This window comes from Dreissena polymorpha, chromosome 4 (genome assembly GCF_020536995.1).
Source record: "Dreissena polymorpha isolate Duluth1 chromosome 4, UMN_Dpol_1.0, whole genome shotgun sequence".
NCBI lineage: Eukaryota > Metazoa > Mollusca > Bivalvia > Myida > Dreissenidae > Dreissena > Dreissena polymorpha.
Window position 1 is genome coordinate 41,430,768 of NC_068358.1, and position 20,262 is coordinate 41,451,029.

Sequence of the window (20,262 nt, forward strand, 5' to 3'; positions counted from 1 at the left end):
TTAGATAATGCCGCTTCGCCACGCCTACTTGTAAATGAAGCGTAGCAACGCACCGCCCCATGTTCTTCATAACTGCATGTTAACCTCTGATCTGGTTAGTTAGTTGTTAGGCATTGATCGCTTCTATCGTTGAATGATAATAAAGTAGCCACTGAAATTATATGCGTTACACTTCGTTTGTTTACCCAAACACAATAAGCACCACAACGTTAATCGGCTAGGATACATATTTGTTAATCTTGCTACTGCATTACTCCAAAAGGTACCATAAGACCATCTACTTCATTTCTTATATAAACAAACAGTTAAAGGAACACAGTCAAGTGTATAAAAGTGTATAATATTAATCTTTTGAAAGAACGTTTAGGAGACGAAGTGTGCAATGAGTTGCTTTTTGTTCATGCTTACACAGGCTGTGATTCAACTTCAGGGATTTTCGGCATTGGTAAAAAGTTAGCCTTTCGTAAATTAATAGAATTAATAAAACCTGTTCCAATCATAAAGTTATGCGCTAGTTCATTCCTCATTCTAAACAAGTTTCAAGAGGAAATATCACATCTTGGAAAAGGCTTGATGCATAGGTCATTGAGTTTATTATTTTATTTTTATTTTCTCTGTGCTATGCGTTTCTTGTTTGATTTATTTTTTAGCAGTACATAAACAACCAAGTAATGTGATATGGAACTTTTACACCCATTATTGCTGCTTCTTCCTGTATTTGTGCGATGATGATCAGAAATATAAACTTCATGATGCTATATTCTTAAATATTTTTCTATAAAGAAGGAATGTAGTTGACACTTGGTCATAGTTTCATTTCATCGTTCCTCAAAAAGTTGTAACACTGTTGCTCTGGTATCTTCAATACCATTGAGTAATTAAATGGTTATTAAATTGAATGCGTTTTTATTCCCTTTTATTATTGTGTTATTTTAATTACAATGCTATGAGGTTAAATTTTATTTACACGTACATGTATTATGAATATTGCTGGGCCAAAAGTGAGGTTGAGCGCTCCAAGACCGGTTTAAACCCCCAATGCTTTGCATTGACCGTTCCAAGGCGGTGACCCCAGCTTTATTCTTGTTTGTGTTTATGTTGTTTTGTATTGTGCTGTATTGTCCTGTTTTGTACTGTTTTGGCAATCGGTCACTTGCCTTAAATAAAGGACCTACTTATTGTTTACAATAATAATTCAATACTAATCCAGCTTGGAGTTTCACTTCTTTATATTGATGGTGGAACTGTTTGGTGAAAAGTCCAATTATTCCTTAGAATCACTGCGCCATAACATTTACACAAAGAAAGTGGCTAGTGCCGAAACAGTTGTCAAGCCTGAGCGACTTCCCCCAACATCACATGCAAACGTATGTCATAGCAAACGCGTATATTATCAAATCATGGTGTGGATGGGGATGGCAAATACTATGAAACCTACTGAATAGGGATGGAAACAGGAACACGACCAATTAATTCCATTCATGACCCAAAACAATCCCGCACCTGACGAACTATTGAAAATCATACATTGTAACTGTTCTGTAGGATGTAAATCCTCTCGATGCAGCTGCCGACGCTATGGACTCCCCTGCACTGCTGTATGTGGACCTTGCCAAACTAAAAACTATGACAATCCAAACAATTCACTAGAGGTCTGTACTGAAGAAGAGGAGGACGACACGGACAGTTTAACGCCCCGAGACAAATTTAATGGTAAAAGGTTATGGTGTATCATTGGACAGCGGAATGTCATAAATTGTATTTCATGATTAATCAACTGCCTAATTATATCATCAATTCAATCCAAGTGTTCTTTGTCTCCAAAAACTATGGTGTTTGACATAAAAAAACATCACCTTTGAGTCAAACGTTATGTACTTGCAGTTCTTCCTATTTTGGATGTCATGTTAGATTTATGTGTAAAATAATAAACAGATACTATTTCTGATGATCTGAAAGTGTTCTTTGACCCCAAAAACCTAGGTAAAGACGCCAAAATAATCATAGTTATGATCATAAATAGGTTTGGGCGGCCATCTTGAAAAAACAACTTTCCGGAAGTCGGAGTTCGGTAAACTTTTGATATGTTATTATGTACATTCTACCCTACCAGGATCAGTCAAAATACCTTTTTTTGCAATTTTTTTTTTTGGGGGGGGGGGGGGTCAAAGTGTATATTGACCTGACTATACTGTCGGCAAGGGGTATTGAACCATAGGTGAGATGCACGTGTACCAACCACTAATCCCTCAGTCAAATTGATGGAATCACCGAAAATGAACCTGCTTTTATATAAAAATTCGTGTTGGTCCGGGGCAAACCGTGTTTGGTCAGTATCGATGCCGTGTTTATCCGTGTTGTTGTCGTGAAGGTCTATGCAGATGACGTGTTGGTCCGTGATCCTCCGGGCTTATGTGTGCATGCATCTCTGCAGTGTTGATTGTGTGTTGCTGCCAAGATTGTCCGTGTTGGTACGGGTTGGTCCGTGTGGATGCCTTGTTGTCACCGGAGTGATTGTCTTTGGGAGACCGTCGACGCTCAAAAATTCCAAAACGCTTACGGATCATCCCGGATTTGATCCGTGACTGCATTGTCTCTCCGTGCTGATATTATACAAAACTTGTATAATGAGACAGGGCGTTTCGAAGTGTATTTTCGAGACACTTTGTACCTCTAGTTTAGGCGACAAAGGCAACGTATGCGGAACGGATGGTAAAAAATTCAAGAACGAGTGCATGCTGCGGCAAATCATCTTTCAGGCTGGGTTGAACACACATTAATATCGATTAATATGGCAAATATCAAAGTAAGAATTCCATTGAAAATAATGATACTAGAAGGGAGATTAATTTAATTTTCATAGTGTAATATTTAAGAATGTTCTATGTCCATTTTTTTCTTCTTAAATTGTGATGGGGTCGCCTTTATTGCTAAATTTAGAAGTAACATACATTAAAAATGTCACATACAGAGTATATATTTTTAATTAATAATACTAGCAGAAGTAAAATTACTATTGCAAATGTTGGAGTACTGATTAAATGTAAAATATACAATGCAAATGAGTGTCTTATACTTTATACAGTAATTTTTAGAACTTGTGCCTGTGCTTAATTTTCTTTTATTTTAAGTTGTCGCTTTGATTGCTTAATTTAGACAAACAAAGGAATCTATCTATCTTGCACACGTAAGTCACACATTTAATGTATTGCGTTATTACAAATTATTACACAGTCAGCACATGTATCCTTGGGGAAGTCAAAACTGTTGCCCAAGGTCATAAATGATATGGCAAGAGAATAAGTAGAATCAAAATAAACATCACATTAAGACTAGACTATTTAAGCTATAATAAAAACATATGTTCACTCAAATATAGCTTATTTCTGCACTGTTTAGTGATTTGAATAATACTTGAAGAAATCAGTTAATACTGTACAAACAATATAGCATGTATAAGTCTCTTATAAAATCATCTACAAACACACCTAAAGGCTGAATGCCATTTGAGATATGAAAATTAAAATCTAACTTCTAGTTTTTGCCATTTAAACGATTCAAATAATCTTGAAAATTTCATTTTTAAAATCTGGAAATAAGAATCCAGCAACAAAGATCTAATAATGTGTAGCAAACAGACTTGAAACAATTTAAAAAGAATCACAAATCTGAAACTTGATTTTTGACTGTTCAGATAATCCTTTGAACATTATTCAACAGGAACTAAGACGGATGATTTTCCAACCTGAAAAATAAAAAAACTAATTGAACTTTTAAAAAAGGAATACGCATAAACAATCTTGGATTAAAATGGCATGATTCTTATTCAAGACTGATTAAATCTTTAGAAAGTGTGTATTGAATAAAAGGAAACAAGATGACACCTGCATTTAAAAAAATGGTATCTAAGTTGTTGATTATTAATATACAATTTAGTGTCCAAAATTTAAGAATAATTACAGTTAATCAATCAGAAGTTAGTAAAGAAACCATGCAAATTTGCAGAACAAATTTAATTAAATAATAAGCTCAAAATTGTATAGCTCTTTTTTTAAAGTCAGAAAGAAATATATCAAAATTAGGAACAATCATAAAGAAAGTATAATTGAAGAATGATCACTAAATAACAAATGAAATTATTGTTAATGAGCCGTGCTAATATCGTATCATAAGTTATTAAAGTAGAGATAAAAAGTATTAACTTGGATAGCTTCAACTATTTAAAAAGTATGCATATGTGTAATTGCCAGTTTGAAATACAATAGTGTTGATATGCATAGCAATACTTAATGTACAATTATATCAAGTATCATATAAAACGTTATACAGTGACAACTTCCAATAATTATGAAATACACTTTCCTGCTGCTTTAACAAAAAGAAGAGACCATTATGCAAAGCATTTGTTGAAAAAGCATACTTAATTATTAATTATTTTTTGAAAATATTATTATTAGCTGTTTATATGTCCAACAACAAAATCTGACTGATATGGACAAGGGCACAACAAACATTTAATTTTAAATAATGCAGGATCCAATTCATTGTTTATTTTATTTTAACTCAACTTAGATATCAGATCAAATATCATTTTCATAAAGTGGGTTTATGATAATATAAAAGCTTTTGACTGAGAGTTTGGTAACTTGACACATCACACAATTATGGACATAATCAATACCAGTATTTTTGATGGAAATCATCATACAAAATTTTTTAAGAAAATTATAAAAAGGCCTGTGGGTAATAAATTAGGAACTTTACAAGAGTCAATATTCTGAATTAAAACAAAAGTTATTAAAATGACAACATACTTTTCTCTGCACTGGGAGAAAGTCGGTCGCTTTGAGGGATCTTCATTCCAACAATCATTCATAAAATTGTAGATAACATCTGAGCAAGCCTTTGGTTTCTTCAATCTCTCCCCAAGCACTAACTTTCTCACAAATTCGTTTGTATCATCACAGTTCATGTTGGGAACACTTCCGTTACTGCAACAATTATTTGTTTTTGTTTTCAAGACAAAAAAGGATGTCCCAAGGTCGCTCACTTTATTTACCAGTTATAAGATTTTATCAAGCTTTTTCTTCCACTGGGCAATATAAAACTGAGTTTTACCCCTTATGACCAAGTTAAAAAGTCACCCAAGATGTAGTTGAAACAAAAGTTACCTGAGGTAAAATTATTTTTAAATTTGCATTATGTATTACGGTGAAGTTTCAGGTAGGTGTTACACACCACATGTTGTCTTATGATGGTTTAGACTTGTGCCAAATTATTATAAAATCCATCAATATATGACCGTGTTATGGCCATCAACACTCATACAGACTTACAGCCATATGGCCGTACAGTGCAACTGTAATATGCAGCATTTTTCCATGGGGCATACAACTAAAAATATTATGGCAAAACTTTTTTTCCATCTTTAGTTAAAGTGACCTATCAATTGACCAAAATTGCAAAAATGCATTCCCGAGGTTTTAAAATACCGTGCAAACCGTTTCTATAGTTTAAGACACCTTAAGATACCTTAAGTGCAATCCTGAGACAGGTCCTCATGTAAGTTACCTACCCACTCAGTTAAGTACCAATGCCTCTATTTAAACTCAAGTTATTGAACAGATTTTATGTATTCAGGGTGGTTCTCGCCGGGCTTACTGGAACAAGCAGAACACCGTTAATCTGCGCAGAAAGCGTTAAAATGTTTATAAAATTTTCTTTTCTTGTCATTTTCATTGAGAAAACTGGGCTTAATGCATGTGCGTAAAGTGTCATCCCAGATTAGCCTGTGCAGTCCGCAAATTGGATTTTTACTAAGATGAGACTTCATTTAAACGAAAAATGTCATAAAAGCGGAAAGTGTCGTCCCAGATTAGCCTGTGCAGACTGCTGGGACGACACTTAACGCACATGCATTTTGTCCAATTTTAACAGAACAAGGCTCATATAAACAGTGAACTTGACCTCACTGGCCCAATATACAATTACAAGCAAGGTAATTGAGCAAGTTTAATAGATCCAAAGTTTTATTACGATCAACCCATTTGGAATTAAGTTATTTCACCAAACTACCTATTTGACGGCACTAGCTCGACCGCCTGCCATAACCGAATCAATTTCATTTAAAATAATCTTTAACAAGAGCTGTGTTTGTGAAACACAATGCCCTGTGAAACACAATGCCCCCTACTGCGCTTTGAAGCCATATATTTGACCTATGACCTTGAAAGATGTCCTTGACATTGGCTTTTCACTACTCAAAATGTGCAGTTTCCTGTGATACAAATGCATGCCAAATATAAATAAATGGGGGGGTGGGGGGGGGGGGTGAGAGGGGGTATAATGTGGGGTGTGGTTATTTATAATATGTTTAAAAAAATGGGGGGTAGGGGGGATGGGGAGGTGAGAGGGGGTAATAATGTGGGGTGTGGTTATTTATTAGTTGTTTCAAAAAAATATGGGGGTGGGGGTGGGGGGGGGGGGTAGGGGGGGCGGGGGTAAAAGGGGGGTATATATATGGGGTGGGGTAAATTTATAAGATGTTTTAAAAACAATTGGGGGGGGGGTAGGGGGGGGGACGGGGGGTGAGAGGGGGTAATAATGTGGGGTGGGGTTATTTATTAGATGTTTTAAAAAATGTTTGGGGGGTGGGGGGTTTGGGGTAGGGGGAGTGAGAGGGGGGGTATAATGTGGGGTGGGGTAATTTATTAGATGTTTAAAAAAATTGGGTGGGGGGTAGGGGGGTGGGGGGGTAGGGGGTGGGGGTCAGCGGGGGGTATAATGTGGGGTGTGGTAATTTATTAGATGTTTATAAAAAAAAATTGGGGGTGGGGTGGGGTCGGGGGGTGGGGGGTAGGGGGGTGGGCGGGGGGGGGGGGGGGGGGGGGGTAGGGGGCTGGGGTGAGAGGGGGGTTAAAATGTGGGGTGTGGTTATTTATTAGATGTTTTTAAAAAAAATGGGGGGTGGGAGGGGGGTAGGGGGGTGGGGGGTGGGGGTGAGAGGGGGTAATAATGTGGGGTGTGGTTATTTATTAGATGTTTACAAAAAATTGGGGGGGGGGGTTGGGGGGGGGGGGTAGGGGGTGGGGGGGGGGGGTAGGGGGGTGGGGGGGGGGCAGGGGGGTGGGGTAGGGGGCAGGGGGGCAGGGGGGGGTGAGAGGGTAATAATGTGGGGTTGTGGTTATTTATAAGACGTTTAAAAAAATTGGGGGGGTGGGGGGGTGGGGGGATGGGGGTAGGGGGGAGTGAGAGGGGGTATAATGTGGGGTGTGGTAATTTATTAGATGTTTAAAAAAATATTTTTTTTTGGGGGGGTGGGGGTGGGTAGGGGGGATTGGGGGGTAGGGGGGAGGGGTGAGAGGGGGTATAATGTGGGGTGTGTGGTTATTTATAATATGTTTCAAAAAAATGGGGGTAGGGGGATGGGGAGGTGAGAGGGGGGTAATAATGTGGGGTGTGGTAATTTATTAGATGTTAAAAAAATGGGGGGAGGGGTTGGGGGTGGGGGTAGGGGGGCGGGGGTGAAAGGGGGGTATAATGTGGGGTGTGGTAATTTATAAGATGTTTGAAAAAAATTGGGGGGGGGGTGGGGGGGTTAGGGGGGACGGGGGGGTGAGAGGGGGTAATAATGTGGGGTGGAGTTATTTATTAGATGTTTTAAAAAAATGTTTGGGGGGTGGGGTCGGGGGGGTAGGGGGGTGTGAGGAGGGGGGTATAATGTGGGGTGTGGTAATTTATTAGATGTTTAAAAAAATTGGGGGGTGGGGTAGGGGGGTTGGGGGAAGGGGGGGTGGGGGGGGGTTCAGAGGGGGGTTATAATGTGGGGTGTGGTAATTTATTAGATGTTTATAAAAAAATGGAGGGTGAGGGTGGGGGGTGGGGTGGTAGGGGGAACGGGCGGTGCGGGGTGGGGGGGTAGGGGGTGGGGGTGTGAGAGGGGGTAATAATGTGGGGTGTGGTTATTTATTAGATGTTTTAAAAAATGGGGGGTGAGGGGGGGTAGGGGGGGTGGGGGTAGGGGGGGTGGGGGGTGGGGGTAAGAGTGGGGTATAATGTGGGGTGTGGTTATTTTTTAGATGTTTTAAAAAAAAAATGGGGGGGTGGGGTTGGGGGGTAGGGGGGTGGGGGTAGGGGGGTGGGTGGGTAGGGGGGGTGGGGGTGGTGAGAGGGGGGTAATAATGTGGGGCGTGGATATTTATAAGACGTTTTAAAAAAATGGGGGGTGGGGGGGTGGGGGGTTGGGGGTAGGGGGGAGTGAGAGGGGGTATAATGTGGGGTGTGGTAATTTATAAGATGTTTAAAAAAAACAAATTGGGGGTGGGTGGGTAGGGGGGATTGGGGGGTAGGGGGGGAGGGGTGAGAGGGGGTATAATGTGGGGGGGGTGGGGTAGGGGAGGTGGAGGGGTTAGGGGGGTAGGGGATGAGAGGGGGGTTTAATGTGAGGTGTGGTTATTTATTAGATGATGTTTTAAAAAAAAATTGGGGGGGGGGTTTGATATCCTCTATTCATAAAACATGAACTTTAAACTCATTGCATTTGTTTCCCCTGTATATAAGAAAGATATAATAGTGTATTACCTCCCCTGTCCTGCTTATATTTATATTAATCAACAAAATTAAACATTAACACAATATTTAATATACAAAATATACAAAAAAATCTCATATTCTGATAATATTTTTACTGATCCACTGTATTTTACTAAAAGGATGATGTTTCATTGGACTGATAATTATAGATTTAGGATTACAGACCAGTTGCTTCAGTAATATTGTTCAGAGTTTGCCCTGTTGGCCGCGTATGCATTCTTGAGTTATCATTCAAAAACCATTTTACTATTTTGAGTCACCGTGACCTTGACCTTTGACCTAGTGACCTCAAAATCAATAGGTGTCACCGGCGAGTCATGATCAATGTACCTATGAAGTTTCATGATCCTAGGCCCAAGCGTTCTTGAGTTATCATCTGACAACCACCTGGTGGACAGACCGACAGACAGACAGACAGACAGACAGACAGACATGAGCAAAGCAATATACCCCCTCTTCTTCAAAGGAGGGCATAAAAAATGTTATGGTTAGGAAAAAAAATCAATTTTCTTTGTTTACTTTAATTCATTATGTTTGTCATAGGACAATCAAGCATTTTTTTCAGAATTGTCTTTATTAAAGGGGTTTGATTTAAGAACAAAACAAAGTTTACATTTTTTTAATTTTTTATGGCATTTTAAGAAATGAACATCGCAGATGAATAATGTCTTCGGCATTTATCACTTGGCATGGCCTACAGGCGCATTGTACACCCTTGATTATCCCAACCTAGCAGTTTTTGATTGAAACCATTAAGAAACATCGCAAATAGCCACCAAATAAATGAAAATCTGCACAACTTCTTAAAGGCAATCTACCTTCTACTCATATAAATCCAGTACCTGAACATTTCCCACATAACAACCCCAAAACTCCACACATCAGACTTATGAGAGACTGTGTTAAATGTAATGCATTCGAGGGCTGACCTGAAAAACACAATTGAAACAACAATACATGAGGTTTTACAACAAAAAAACCCTCATTGATTTGCATTGAAATTAGCCTTCAGTAAACTAGAGGTTCCTTGTTTGATGGAACCTTCTTGATCAAACAATTGAACAGTGTTTGATGTGCTTTAGTGTATAACGTTTCGTGTACATCCCTATGCTCAGCCCATTTATTATTCCAGTTTTATATTTTGCACTACATATGAAATTATTCTCATTTTAAATTTTTAGAATGCAAATAAACAAATTCATATCATATCGATTAATGCCTGCAAGTTTACATTGAGAAATTTAGAAGACCGCCTTTTGTCTTCAAACCAATGCACAGACTGGAATTATATACAATCATACATAAAGAGTTCCATAGTGATTCCAGTACACCCCCTTTAGTTCTAAACAGAGTTATAGTGAACAACTGCATAAACATTGATACATAAATTAGATGTTTGTAAATTGAAAACTTTGAAGAAACTAGTATTGTTTTAAAAATTACCACCCAAATAAAGAACTGCTGAAACCCGAGCAATGTATAAGAAAAGATAGAGACCTCCTCACATTATAGTGACTTACCAGTCAGCCCAAAAACATTGAGACAGGCTGAGACAGAAAATGTCGTACAGACATACACACGGAAAGCGTGACTACAATATGGCACAGTCTTTAAAAGGGGGTATAAAAACAATTGATCTCACATAACAATAACACAAACATGCTTCACACAAGTAAACTGAACTATCGTTAATAATATTGCAGTAAAAGGGGAGAATGCCTCATTTATATAATCAATATTAATAAGAATTGTCAAAATGTAACATTAGCTTAATTTATGACTAGATTGGTGTCAAGATTTTGCTAAGATTTGGCCTGGTGACCTAGTTTTTAACGCACATGGCCCAGATTTAAACTCAAATGAGACATGGTCAAGATAAACATTGTGACCAAGTTTTATGACAATCGCATTATAATTTTGGAATTTGGTGGTTACAAGCTTTTTCTAAGATTTCACCTGGACTTGAGACTGGAATTTAGGAAGCACATTATCCAGATTCAAACACATCTTTGAACATGTCAAGATAACTATTATGACCAAGTTTCATCAAGACTGACTCATTGACTCATAGATATGGCCTCTCGAATGGAAAAAGGGTTGTCTAAGATTTGACCTGTTAACCTTGCTATCAGTTGCATGTGATCCAGATTAATACTCAGCCTCGATATTGTCAAAATAAACATTCTGACCAAGTTTCATCAATATTGAGTCTAGAGTGGTAACAATGCATTTCTAAGGTTTGACCTGGTGACCTAGTTCTTTTATTAACATGGGGGCCATGTCTTTCAACGGACCGGAACCAATTTTGAACTCAACCAACATATTATTTAAACATTTTGACAAAGTTCCATGAAGATTTTTTTTTTTGACCTAGTGACCTAGGTTTTGACCTAGCATGACACAGTTTCGAACTCAGTCGAGTTATCCATGAAACAAATGTTATTACCAAGTTTCATGAAGATCGGACAATAAATGTGGCCTCTAGAGTGTTCACAAGGCAAAATGTTGACGCCGCACGACGGACGACGGACAAAAGGCGATCACAAAAGCTCACCATGAGCATGTTGTGCTCAGGTGAGCTAAAAAAACACAACATAATTATAAAACCAAAGAATAATATTTAATCCCATACCAGTACAACGGTATTTTCTTTTCTGTGCGCAGTCTATAGTAGTCCTTCTCCAGCATCTTAGACAGTCCAAAATCGCAGACCTTGGCGCGCAGTTCAGAGGTGAGCAGCACATTCCTAGCTGCCAGATCACAGTGCAGGACTTTCATAGACTCCAGGTACTCCATGCCCTAGAGTAGCAGTCAATGGATGCTTTGGAAAAAAGGCTAAATACATGTGCTGAAAGAGTCGACAAAGACTAGCCTGTGCAGTCTGCCGGCTAATCAGGGACAAAACTTTCCGCTTTTCTAAAATTTAAGGCTTCAAGGAAGTATCTTCTAAATGAAATTCTAGTCTTGGTCGGATGTGTCGTCCCTGATTAGCCTGAACAAAAAAATGCGACTCAATTAGAAGTTGGAACAAGCTTGTTTGAATTCTTAAACTTTTACTTGATAGAAAAAAAGATGATTTTAGCCCACCTATAAAAAATGATAATCTATATGCTATAGCGGGAATTAAAACTTACCTGTGCATGGCTTGCATGCATTTTTTTCGATCACTTTAATGACAAAGTTTGTTAGGCACTGGGTGAATTTGAGCTAATTTCTATATATCAAAGTATGAGTGATATTTGCTGGAGTAAAAAAAAAATCAAGCCCTATATTGACAGTAGTACTACTTTCATGGCACATCAGTTAAAGCACACAAGGAGCCAATCTGCACATAAGTAATAAGTTGATTGCAAAATTGAATTCCACTGCAAAATGAGAACTTAAACTATGTTTGACCATCCTTTAGGCCACGACTTTTTTTTTTATTGGTTTACAAAAATTATTTTGAAAATGGTCCATCGGGCGGTCGAAAAACAAAAACAAAAAAAAAACATCATTGGAAAAATAAGTTAATACTAATAACATCAGAACAAAGACATCATATCTTTTATAACCTTAACACAGAGACGAAAAATCTAATAATGCAATGAAACACATCTATATCTTCAAATGAAATGAGTCACCTAAAAGCACCTTTTGTAACATCAGGCAATTTTAAACACTCCATTAAATGACATGCGTTCTTCTCCCATTAATTAAACGAAAAACTGCGCTTCATTTCCGTAATTCGATGCGCACCATTACGCAATGCGATGCCCGTTGCATAAATCTTATATAAGATAAACTACTCATACACAAAGTATGTGTTTGCTCTTATTGGACTTATGACATCGTCCATGAAAAAAAATCGAGGTAGATCGATCCCCGCGTCGTCGCGGTAATGTTTGTTTAAGTTGTTGTTGTCATGAAAACTCGTTGATTTACAACGCAAAACGTCTTATTTAAACTGACGCGAATTAATACAATCATATTTGTCAACTTGGCTTTTGCTTTATTTTGATAATTTAATCCAAAGTTTAATGTTAGCAAGTGTTTTTACTGGAATTGTAAACAAGGAGCCAGTTAAAGTCTTCCGAAAATGTGCAGTCTGTGTGAATTGACAGTTGGACGTCATCAAAGGAAAGCCGCTTGCTGTCTGAAGCAATAAAGCGACAAATTTCGCGCCTACAAAATTAGCTTCCTTTGTCTAGCAATCAACATGCCGAACCAATCGTGCGTTTGTTTCTCAATTGCAATCCTCCAATTTAATAATAGCACGTGCATAGCTCCGCCTGCGAATCTTTTGCAGAGAACGGAGGCGGAGTTTAACGGTTAATTGAGCTAGTATTTTTAATACGCAAGTTGAGTTCCGATTTGCCGAAATTACTCGGCCCTAAGCATTAAAACGACAAATACATTTATCAATGATTTTCCGAGATGTACCGATTTGTTCCGATTTCCAAACTTTCTGTACAGTTCCTATAAACTATGGCGGACGTGTTTACAAAATTCCTAAACACATATATCGTAAATAATGGCAGTGTTTTATTGGATTATTTATACTAATTATCAAATTGCAAGGTAAAACTTTTTTATCTACTATAATATCGGGTATGTTTAATATTATAAACATATTAAACAATATAGTTGCGTCACAGACTCGGAAATAAATTTTGATGCGGTCGACATTTTACTGACGCTGATTTTCCTATTGTCTGTAATTAAATAAATTTTGAGAAGTGCCCGTAAAAGGACTGGTACATACTGTGTCACATTGAAAAATATCCCGATCTCTGTAATATATGTGAACCAATCGTTGATTGTACTTACTTGATTTTATTCGCAACCGTACTCAAACCGGATCGTTTTTATTTCTCGTTTCGCTCGTTTTTCAGTGCGGTCGGGAATAAAATATATATAAAAAAGACGATTTTCCGATTTTATTTTTTTTCCCATTTTCCAAAAATTAGGGTCGGCGGTTTTGTAAACCAAGAAATATAAAAGTCGTGGCCTTACCGTGATAACCACGCACAGCAATACAAACAGGGATTTTGAAACATGGTAAACTCTGTTTTGACAAAGGACATTTCACACGGGAGTTTACAGGGATCACTCTTCCGATGACAAACTTAACCAATTAGTCAGTAGACAAAAATATAGTTCTGGCCCAAAAACTTAGCATACAAGTATTATTGCATAAAATGGCTCCATTTCTTAAAAGTTAATGTGATGTAACATTAATATCAACATCAAGCTTTCTTATTCATTCAATATGGCTGTCAAGACTGCTAAAAGTTCTAAATCACCACAAATGGCTAATTTTGAATCGCCACATGCCTTGGTATGTCTACCAGGAAAAACTGTTAAAAAAATGTAACCAATTATATCACCCTCATCACATTAATTGCCTCAGGTATGCATGCGTTTGTTTTAATATATAAAACGTCAAAAATTGAGCGTAATCCTCAGAAGATCATAAACAGTTGTGAAAAGGAAATTAATTTAAGATTTAGGGAGCGTGTATATATGTATACAAGTATGAAATCAATCTTTTTTTTCCTTTTCCTGAATACTTGTCCATTCCTTTCCCTTGTCATATTTCTCTATATTTCATGAACTATTGCTGCTTCCTTCCTTTCTATCATGTCCAAACAGTATGCTATCCAATATGTCAGCGTTTAATGAAAATGGACATCATTGTAAAATTTAAAGTTTAATTGTTTTAAATATATTAATTGTAAATGAATAATATGATTCACTGAATAAATTCTTACCAAGACAATAATGTTTAATGGTTCTGGTTTTAATTTGGCTTCAAGCTACTGAATGACCCTTGAAATATTAAACAAGAGGGCAAAGATAGCCCAAGTTTGCTCACCTTTTTTTGCAAGGCCTTGTTCATTGCTTAGTTGAAAATTCAGTACTCTAAAGCATATCAGATTGGTTCTCTTCTGTTTACTTTTGCTGTGTGAGAGTATGATTAATTCTGATTGAGTACTGCCCATTTGCATGTTTTTTTGCAACGCAAACATTTGAAAGTAATGCTAATTCTACATGTGTTTTCAAGGTTTTTGTAAGATTTGGACCCCGTGACCAAGACTTTGACCCCACATGACCCAATGTCAAACTTTGCCTAGATATTATCAATAAAAACATCCTGGTCAAGTATCATCATTATTGGACCAAAACTATGGCCTTTAGTGTGTTTACATGGTTTTTGTAAGATTAGACCCCATGACCTAGATTTTGTCCTCACATTACCAAACGTAAAACTTGACTTAGATATTGTCCAGACAAACATCCTGGCCAAGTTTCATCATTATTGAACCAAAACTCTGGCATATGTAGAGATTTGACCTGGTGATCTATATTTTGACCCCTCATGACCAAACATTAGACTTTGCATACAAAAATAAATATTATGACCAAGATTCATAAATCTGAAACAAAATTGTGACCTCTAGAGTGTTTACAAGGATTTTGTATAATATAATGAAAATGTTGACAATCTAAGGGCAATAATTCTAGCATTTAGTATGCAATATTGCTCATTATCACACTTGACTGGAATCTTGTGACCATATAGCTTCTCAGCAACTTTGATAAAGAATGCTTGAGAAATGTGAATGCTAGAGTGTTTACAAACCAAATGTGGACGAACAAAGACAGATCATAAAACCTCACCTGAGCAATCAGGTGAGCTTAAGTGTTTTTTTACCGATCTGAGCCATTTTCCGCTTGTCCGCGATATCAATAAAACCAATGTCTTTACTAAGTTTCACGATGATTAGGCAAAAAATGTGACTTCTAGAGTGTTCACAAGGTTTCTCTAGTCATTTAAGGAAAACTGCCCTACGACCCTTGGCGGCCATGTTTTGAGACCGATAGGGACCTTTTTCAAACTCATCTGAGATATAAATAAAACAAACATTTTCACAAAGTGTCATGATGATTGGGCAAAAAATGTGACTTCTAGAGTGTTCACAAGCTTTTTTTTACTATATAAATATAAGGAAAATGCGCACCCACTGGCAGCCATGTTTTTCAAGGGACCGGAACCATTTTCGAACTCAACTCTCATATTTATATAACAAATGTTCTGACCACATTTCATGAAAATTGTGCCAAAAAATGTGACTCCTAGAGTGTTCACATGTTTTCATTATATACATACAGAGAAAACTGCCCTGCCCACTGGCGGCCGTGTTTTTTCACCGATCTGGGCCATTTTTGAACTTGTCGAATGCATCAATAAAACCAATGTTTTTACCTAGTTGCATGATGATTGGGCAAAAAAAGATGACTTTTCAACTGTTCACAAGCCTTTTTTATTACATAGATATACGGAAAACTTCTCCGTCCCCCCTGGCAGCCATGTTTTTCAACGGACCGGAACAATTTTCAAACTTAACTCACGTTTCTAGGAAACAAATGTTCTGACCAAATTTCATGAAGATTGAACCAAACAAGTGACTTCTATAGTGTTCACATGTTTTCACTATAAACATATAGACAAAAATGTCCCGCCCCCTGGTGGCCATGTTTTTTCACCGATCTAGACCATTTTAAAACTCGTCCGAGTAATCAATAAAACAATGTTTTGACCAATTTTCATGATGATTGGGCAAAGATTTTACTTCTAGAGAGTTTAAAGGTTTCTCTATAGCCAAATAAGGAAAACTGCCCCGCCCACTGGCGGCCATGTTTTTCAACGGACCGCAACCACTTTTGAACTCAACCAAAATATCATAAGGACAAACATTTTGACAAAGTAACATGAAGATTGGTCATGAAATGTGACTTCTACAGTGTTTACAAGGTTTTTCTCTTTTTTTGACCAAGTGACCTAGTTTTTTACCCAGTTTCGAACTCGATCATTGGGACAAATCTTCCGACCAAGTTTCATATAGATCGGACAAGAAATGTGGCCTCTAGAGTGTTTACAAACACAATGTGGACGACGGAAGGACGGACGCCGGAAAAAGACCGATCACAAAAGCTCACCTGAGCAATCAGGTGAGCTAAAAACAAGAGATGTGTTTGTCAGAAACAAAATGCCCCCTAATGCGCCGCTTTGAAGCCATATATTAGACTTTTGACCTTGAAGGATAACATTGACCTTTCAACACTCAAAATGTGCAGCTCCATGAGATACAAATACACGCCAAATATCAAGTTGCTATCATCATTATTGCAAAAGTTATTACCAATGTTAAAGTTTTCGGACAGACGGACAGACACACTGACAGACAGGCCAAAAACAATATACCCCGTGATCATTTGATCGGTTGGAATAAAAAGTCATTATATTGTTTACAACAGCTTTGGAAAAATTAATTTCCTTTTATACTTCACTAGATGCCGTATAAACTGTACAAAACACTAGAACTTCAATGCAAATTTAAGACAAAAGGGAGATTATGGCACTGAATCGCCCACTTGAGTTCAAGGAACACCGATTGTCCAAGACTTGACCTGGTAATTAAGGTTTGGATCCAATATTAAGAATATTCAAACTTTGCCTAGATATTGTTAAACAAAAGAGCTTGACCAAGTTTTATTGATATTGAGTCAGAAAATGTGGCTTCTAGAGCGGAAATATAAAAAATCTTAGATTTGACGTGATTTCAACTAGATATTGTCAAGCTCAACATTCTGACCAATTGAATCAATATTGAGTTATTAAGGTTGCTTCTCGAGTTATTGTTTTTTTCTTCTTAGATTTGACCTGATTACCAGTATTTGGATACCCAAAACCCATATTTGAACTTGGCCTTGATATTGGAATGATCAACATTTTGACCAAGTCTCATAAAGAGTGTGTCATAACAGTGGTGTGTAGAGTGATAAAAATGTTTTTTCTAAGATTTGACCTTATGACCCCGTTTTTGGACACCCAGATTCTAACTAAGCCTAGCTACTTCTTAGCTATATTCTATTAGGATAAGATGTTGTCAAGATAAAAGATGAAAAATGTGGCCTCTGGTGTAGTTAAAAGCTAAAATTTGATGACATATGGTGCATAATGTCGGACGCTGGACATTGTGTGATCACAACAGCTCACCATGAGCATTTATAGCTAAACAAATATTTAAGGTTTACTCCCGATTGTCACACATTTGGATTTTTATGATTAAAATTTGGTTTCGGAAAAATCCGGTAAGTCGCATGCTTGAGGCTAAAATCCAACTAAGCTAGATTCAAATTGTGGTCCACGTTCAACACTACGCTACATCGTATAGTCGGTCTCGATCGAAAAGGGGTTAATTGCAGAGCTTTTCTCACATTGTTTCGGTTATTTACTTCGTGTATTTATTTGATTAACTAAACATAACAAACACAAAAGTGCTTTTCAATAAGAAAAGATTATTTCAAATTGGATTAAATATACCGGTAGAGACACTTTATTAACATACATTTAACAACCAATATATTTAATACCCATTGAAAGTGTACTATGAACGTGTTAAAAACTGACACAATCTCCCTTCCTGGATGTAGTGGTTTTAAACAGACCAGAACCATTTTCAAAATTCGCCATGATATTAGCAGAAAACCATTCTGATTAAGTTTGCTTATGATGGGGCAAAACATGTCACTTCAGAAAGTTCACCAGGTTTTATAATAATAGCCAGTTTAACAAAGATATTACTATGACCAAATGGAACACTTCATGCCCCTGGGAACACATGTTTGTCAATGGATCAGAATGGTTTTCAAAATCAGCTATTAAATGAGAAGAACAAGTGTTCTGAGCAAGTTTTATGAAGAAGAAATATTAAGTAACTTCAAGAGCGATCACAAGCTTTTTCTATAATTTGATCTCAGAATCTATTTATTTACCCCACCTAAACCAGTTTCTTACTGAGCAATACATCATTGGGGCAATTGTTTTGACCAAGATTCACGAGAATAACAGCTATAAATGTGTTCACAAAGTAAATATTGACACCAATTAGCGAATGATCACTGATTAAAGTCTATCACAATGTGATCATGGCAAGGTTAAAACTGAAAATTGTATCACCAGTGTTCTAAGGTCTTTACAGAAAAACTAGAACTTGTCTCTATGGTGACAAATACCCTCTGCAAGTAATAACAATAAACAAGACGCTGCATTGAGTTTCCATCAGTGGAAGTCTTTACAATATTGATTCATTAGCCAATTGGAATAATTCCAACTCTAAACGTAGGTAAATATCAAGGTAAAAAATGTGAGTGTGCGGAGATTTGAATGAAAGTACAGTGAAACTTAACTATAAAGACCACCTGTGGGACTTTTCAAAAGTGGTCTTAATAGCTAGGTGGTCTTGATGCTGAGTTTTCATGAATTTTGATGGGCAGATAATACTAATGGTAAATATTCAATGATTTCTAATCCTGTTGCATGCAATATAACGGTAATCAATCAAAACATTGTACAAAGATAGTTCTTCAAGTTTTTTAAACAAGAACTCAAACATAATTTGCATCATGATACTATCGTTTTTCTTAAACAAGGCTTAAACATTAGAGCTTTTCATAACGAGTAATTTATATTGTTAGTGCACATTTTTCAATTGCTTTGGCAGATAAAAGTCAATGCAGATGAAGGTGACGCAACAATAAATTGATTGAAAATTATGAAACCAATCGAGATCCACTTGTATGAACATTTTTTGTCACAACATTGTCAACAGATTATCAGCTGCATACACATCAAATAATGCAGATCAATGTCCAGCTATCAAATGACAGATTGGAGTCAAGAAAATAACGTTTTGGAGGGAGGGAAAAAATTAACACACCTGCGTCTTTCAAATGCCAAATAAATCTTCATTTGCTGTTGAGATTGCCCAATACTTACATTGATCATCAATATTTCCTTTTAAACACAACTCTTTCCAGTTTTGCCTATCCATTTTCAATAACGATATGGCATATAGGTTGTTATTTTATATCCATCATGAACAACACCATCTTGCTCAAGTATCCTAGCCGTCACATTATCCGCAGTTTTAAGTCTTTAAAGTGTGTACCAAATAAGAATAATTTCCCATCAAAGACTTGATCAAATTAACTTATTATCAATTTGGAATCTAGGGTTGGAAAAAAACAAGGGTGGAAAATCTAACACCTCGCAGTCGATACCGTTGTCGTTTATTGGGTCACAATGGTTTCATACAGAAACGCAATCCAACCACAACCCCCAATCAAGTTAAGTGTGAAAGATACTGGTCATTTGGTGGGTGTCAATTTAGTGTTGATTATGACAGATTAAAGTGGTCGTTATAGCCGTTAGCTGGTTGGCCGGATTAGTGAATAAAACGACTGTAGAAATATAATTGGAAAAAATCAGGACTGAAAAATAGAGGTCGTCGTCGGGAGTTGGTTGTAATGGGGGGGGTGATTCTTTTGAGAGATTGTTTCTGTATCCAATTTTTGCAGGAGTAATGTTGATGTATTTATAGTGTGCAAAAACGGCATCTATGAAATTAGCAAAGCTTTGCAAAACGAATTGTTGATATTTTAGCTACTGAAGCTATGCAAACAAATCAACTTACGGAAGCTATGTCAATTGCAAACTGAAAGATCTGACACTTCGGTATGTCTGGTTTCGATCTAAAGTACTCCTTCAAAGACCTCTTTGGGATGTATTCCATCACAAGACAGAATCCTGAAAACATTTATTTTGAACATTAACTCAATCTG

At 37.1% G+C, this 20,262-nt stretch overlaps 1 protein-coding gene across 7 annotated transcripts in view; it reads right to left on the reverse strand.

Moving 5' to 3' along the window:
* The window catches only part of LOC127879166 (tyrosine-protein kinase JAK2-like), a 487,084-nt gene that overhangs the window by 426,238 nt on the left and 40,584 nt on the right, over nucleotides 1–20,262 (reverse strand). For 2 of the 7 annotated variants that reach the window (XM_052425850.1, XM_052425845.1), the window contains exon 18: nucleotides 20,115–20,227. The exons of 2 other annotated variants lie outside the window; for them this stretch is intronic. In XM_052425850.1, coding sequence (XP_052281810.1) covers nucleotides 20,115–20,227 — 113 coding nt within the window. Of the gene's footprint in view, nucleotides 1–3,175; nucleotides 3,746–4,814; nucleotides 4,992–9,434; nucleotides 9,522–11,224; nucleotides 11,392–20,114; nucleotides 20,228–20,262 lie in introns of those variants that run through there. 3 more of the 7 variants (XM_052425851.1, XM_052425844.1, XM_052425849.1) reach the window with 3 other exon arrangements.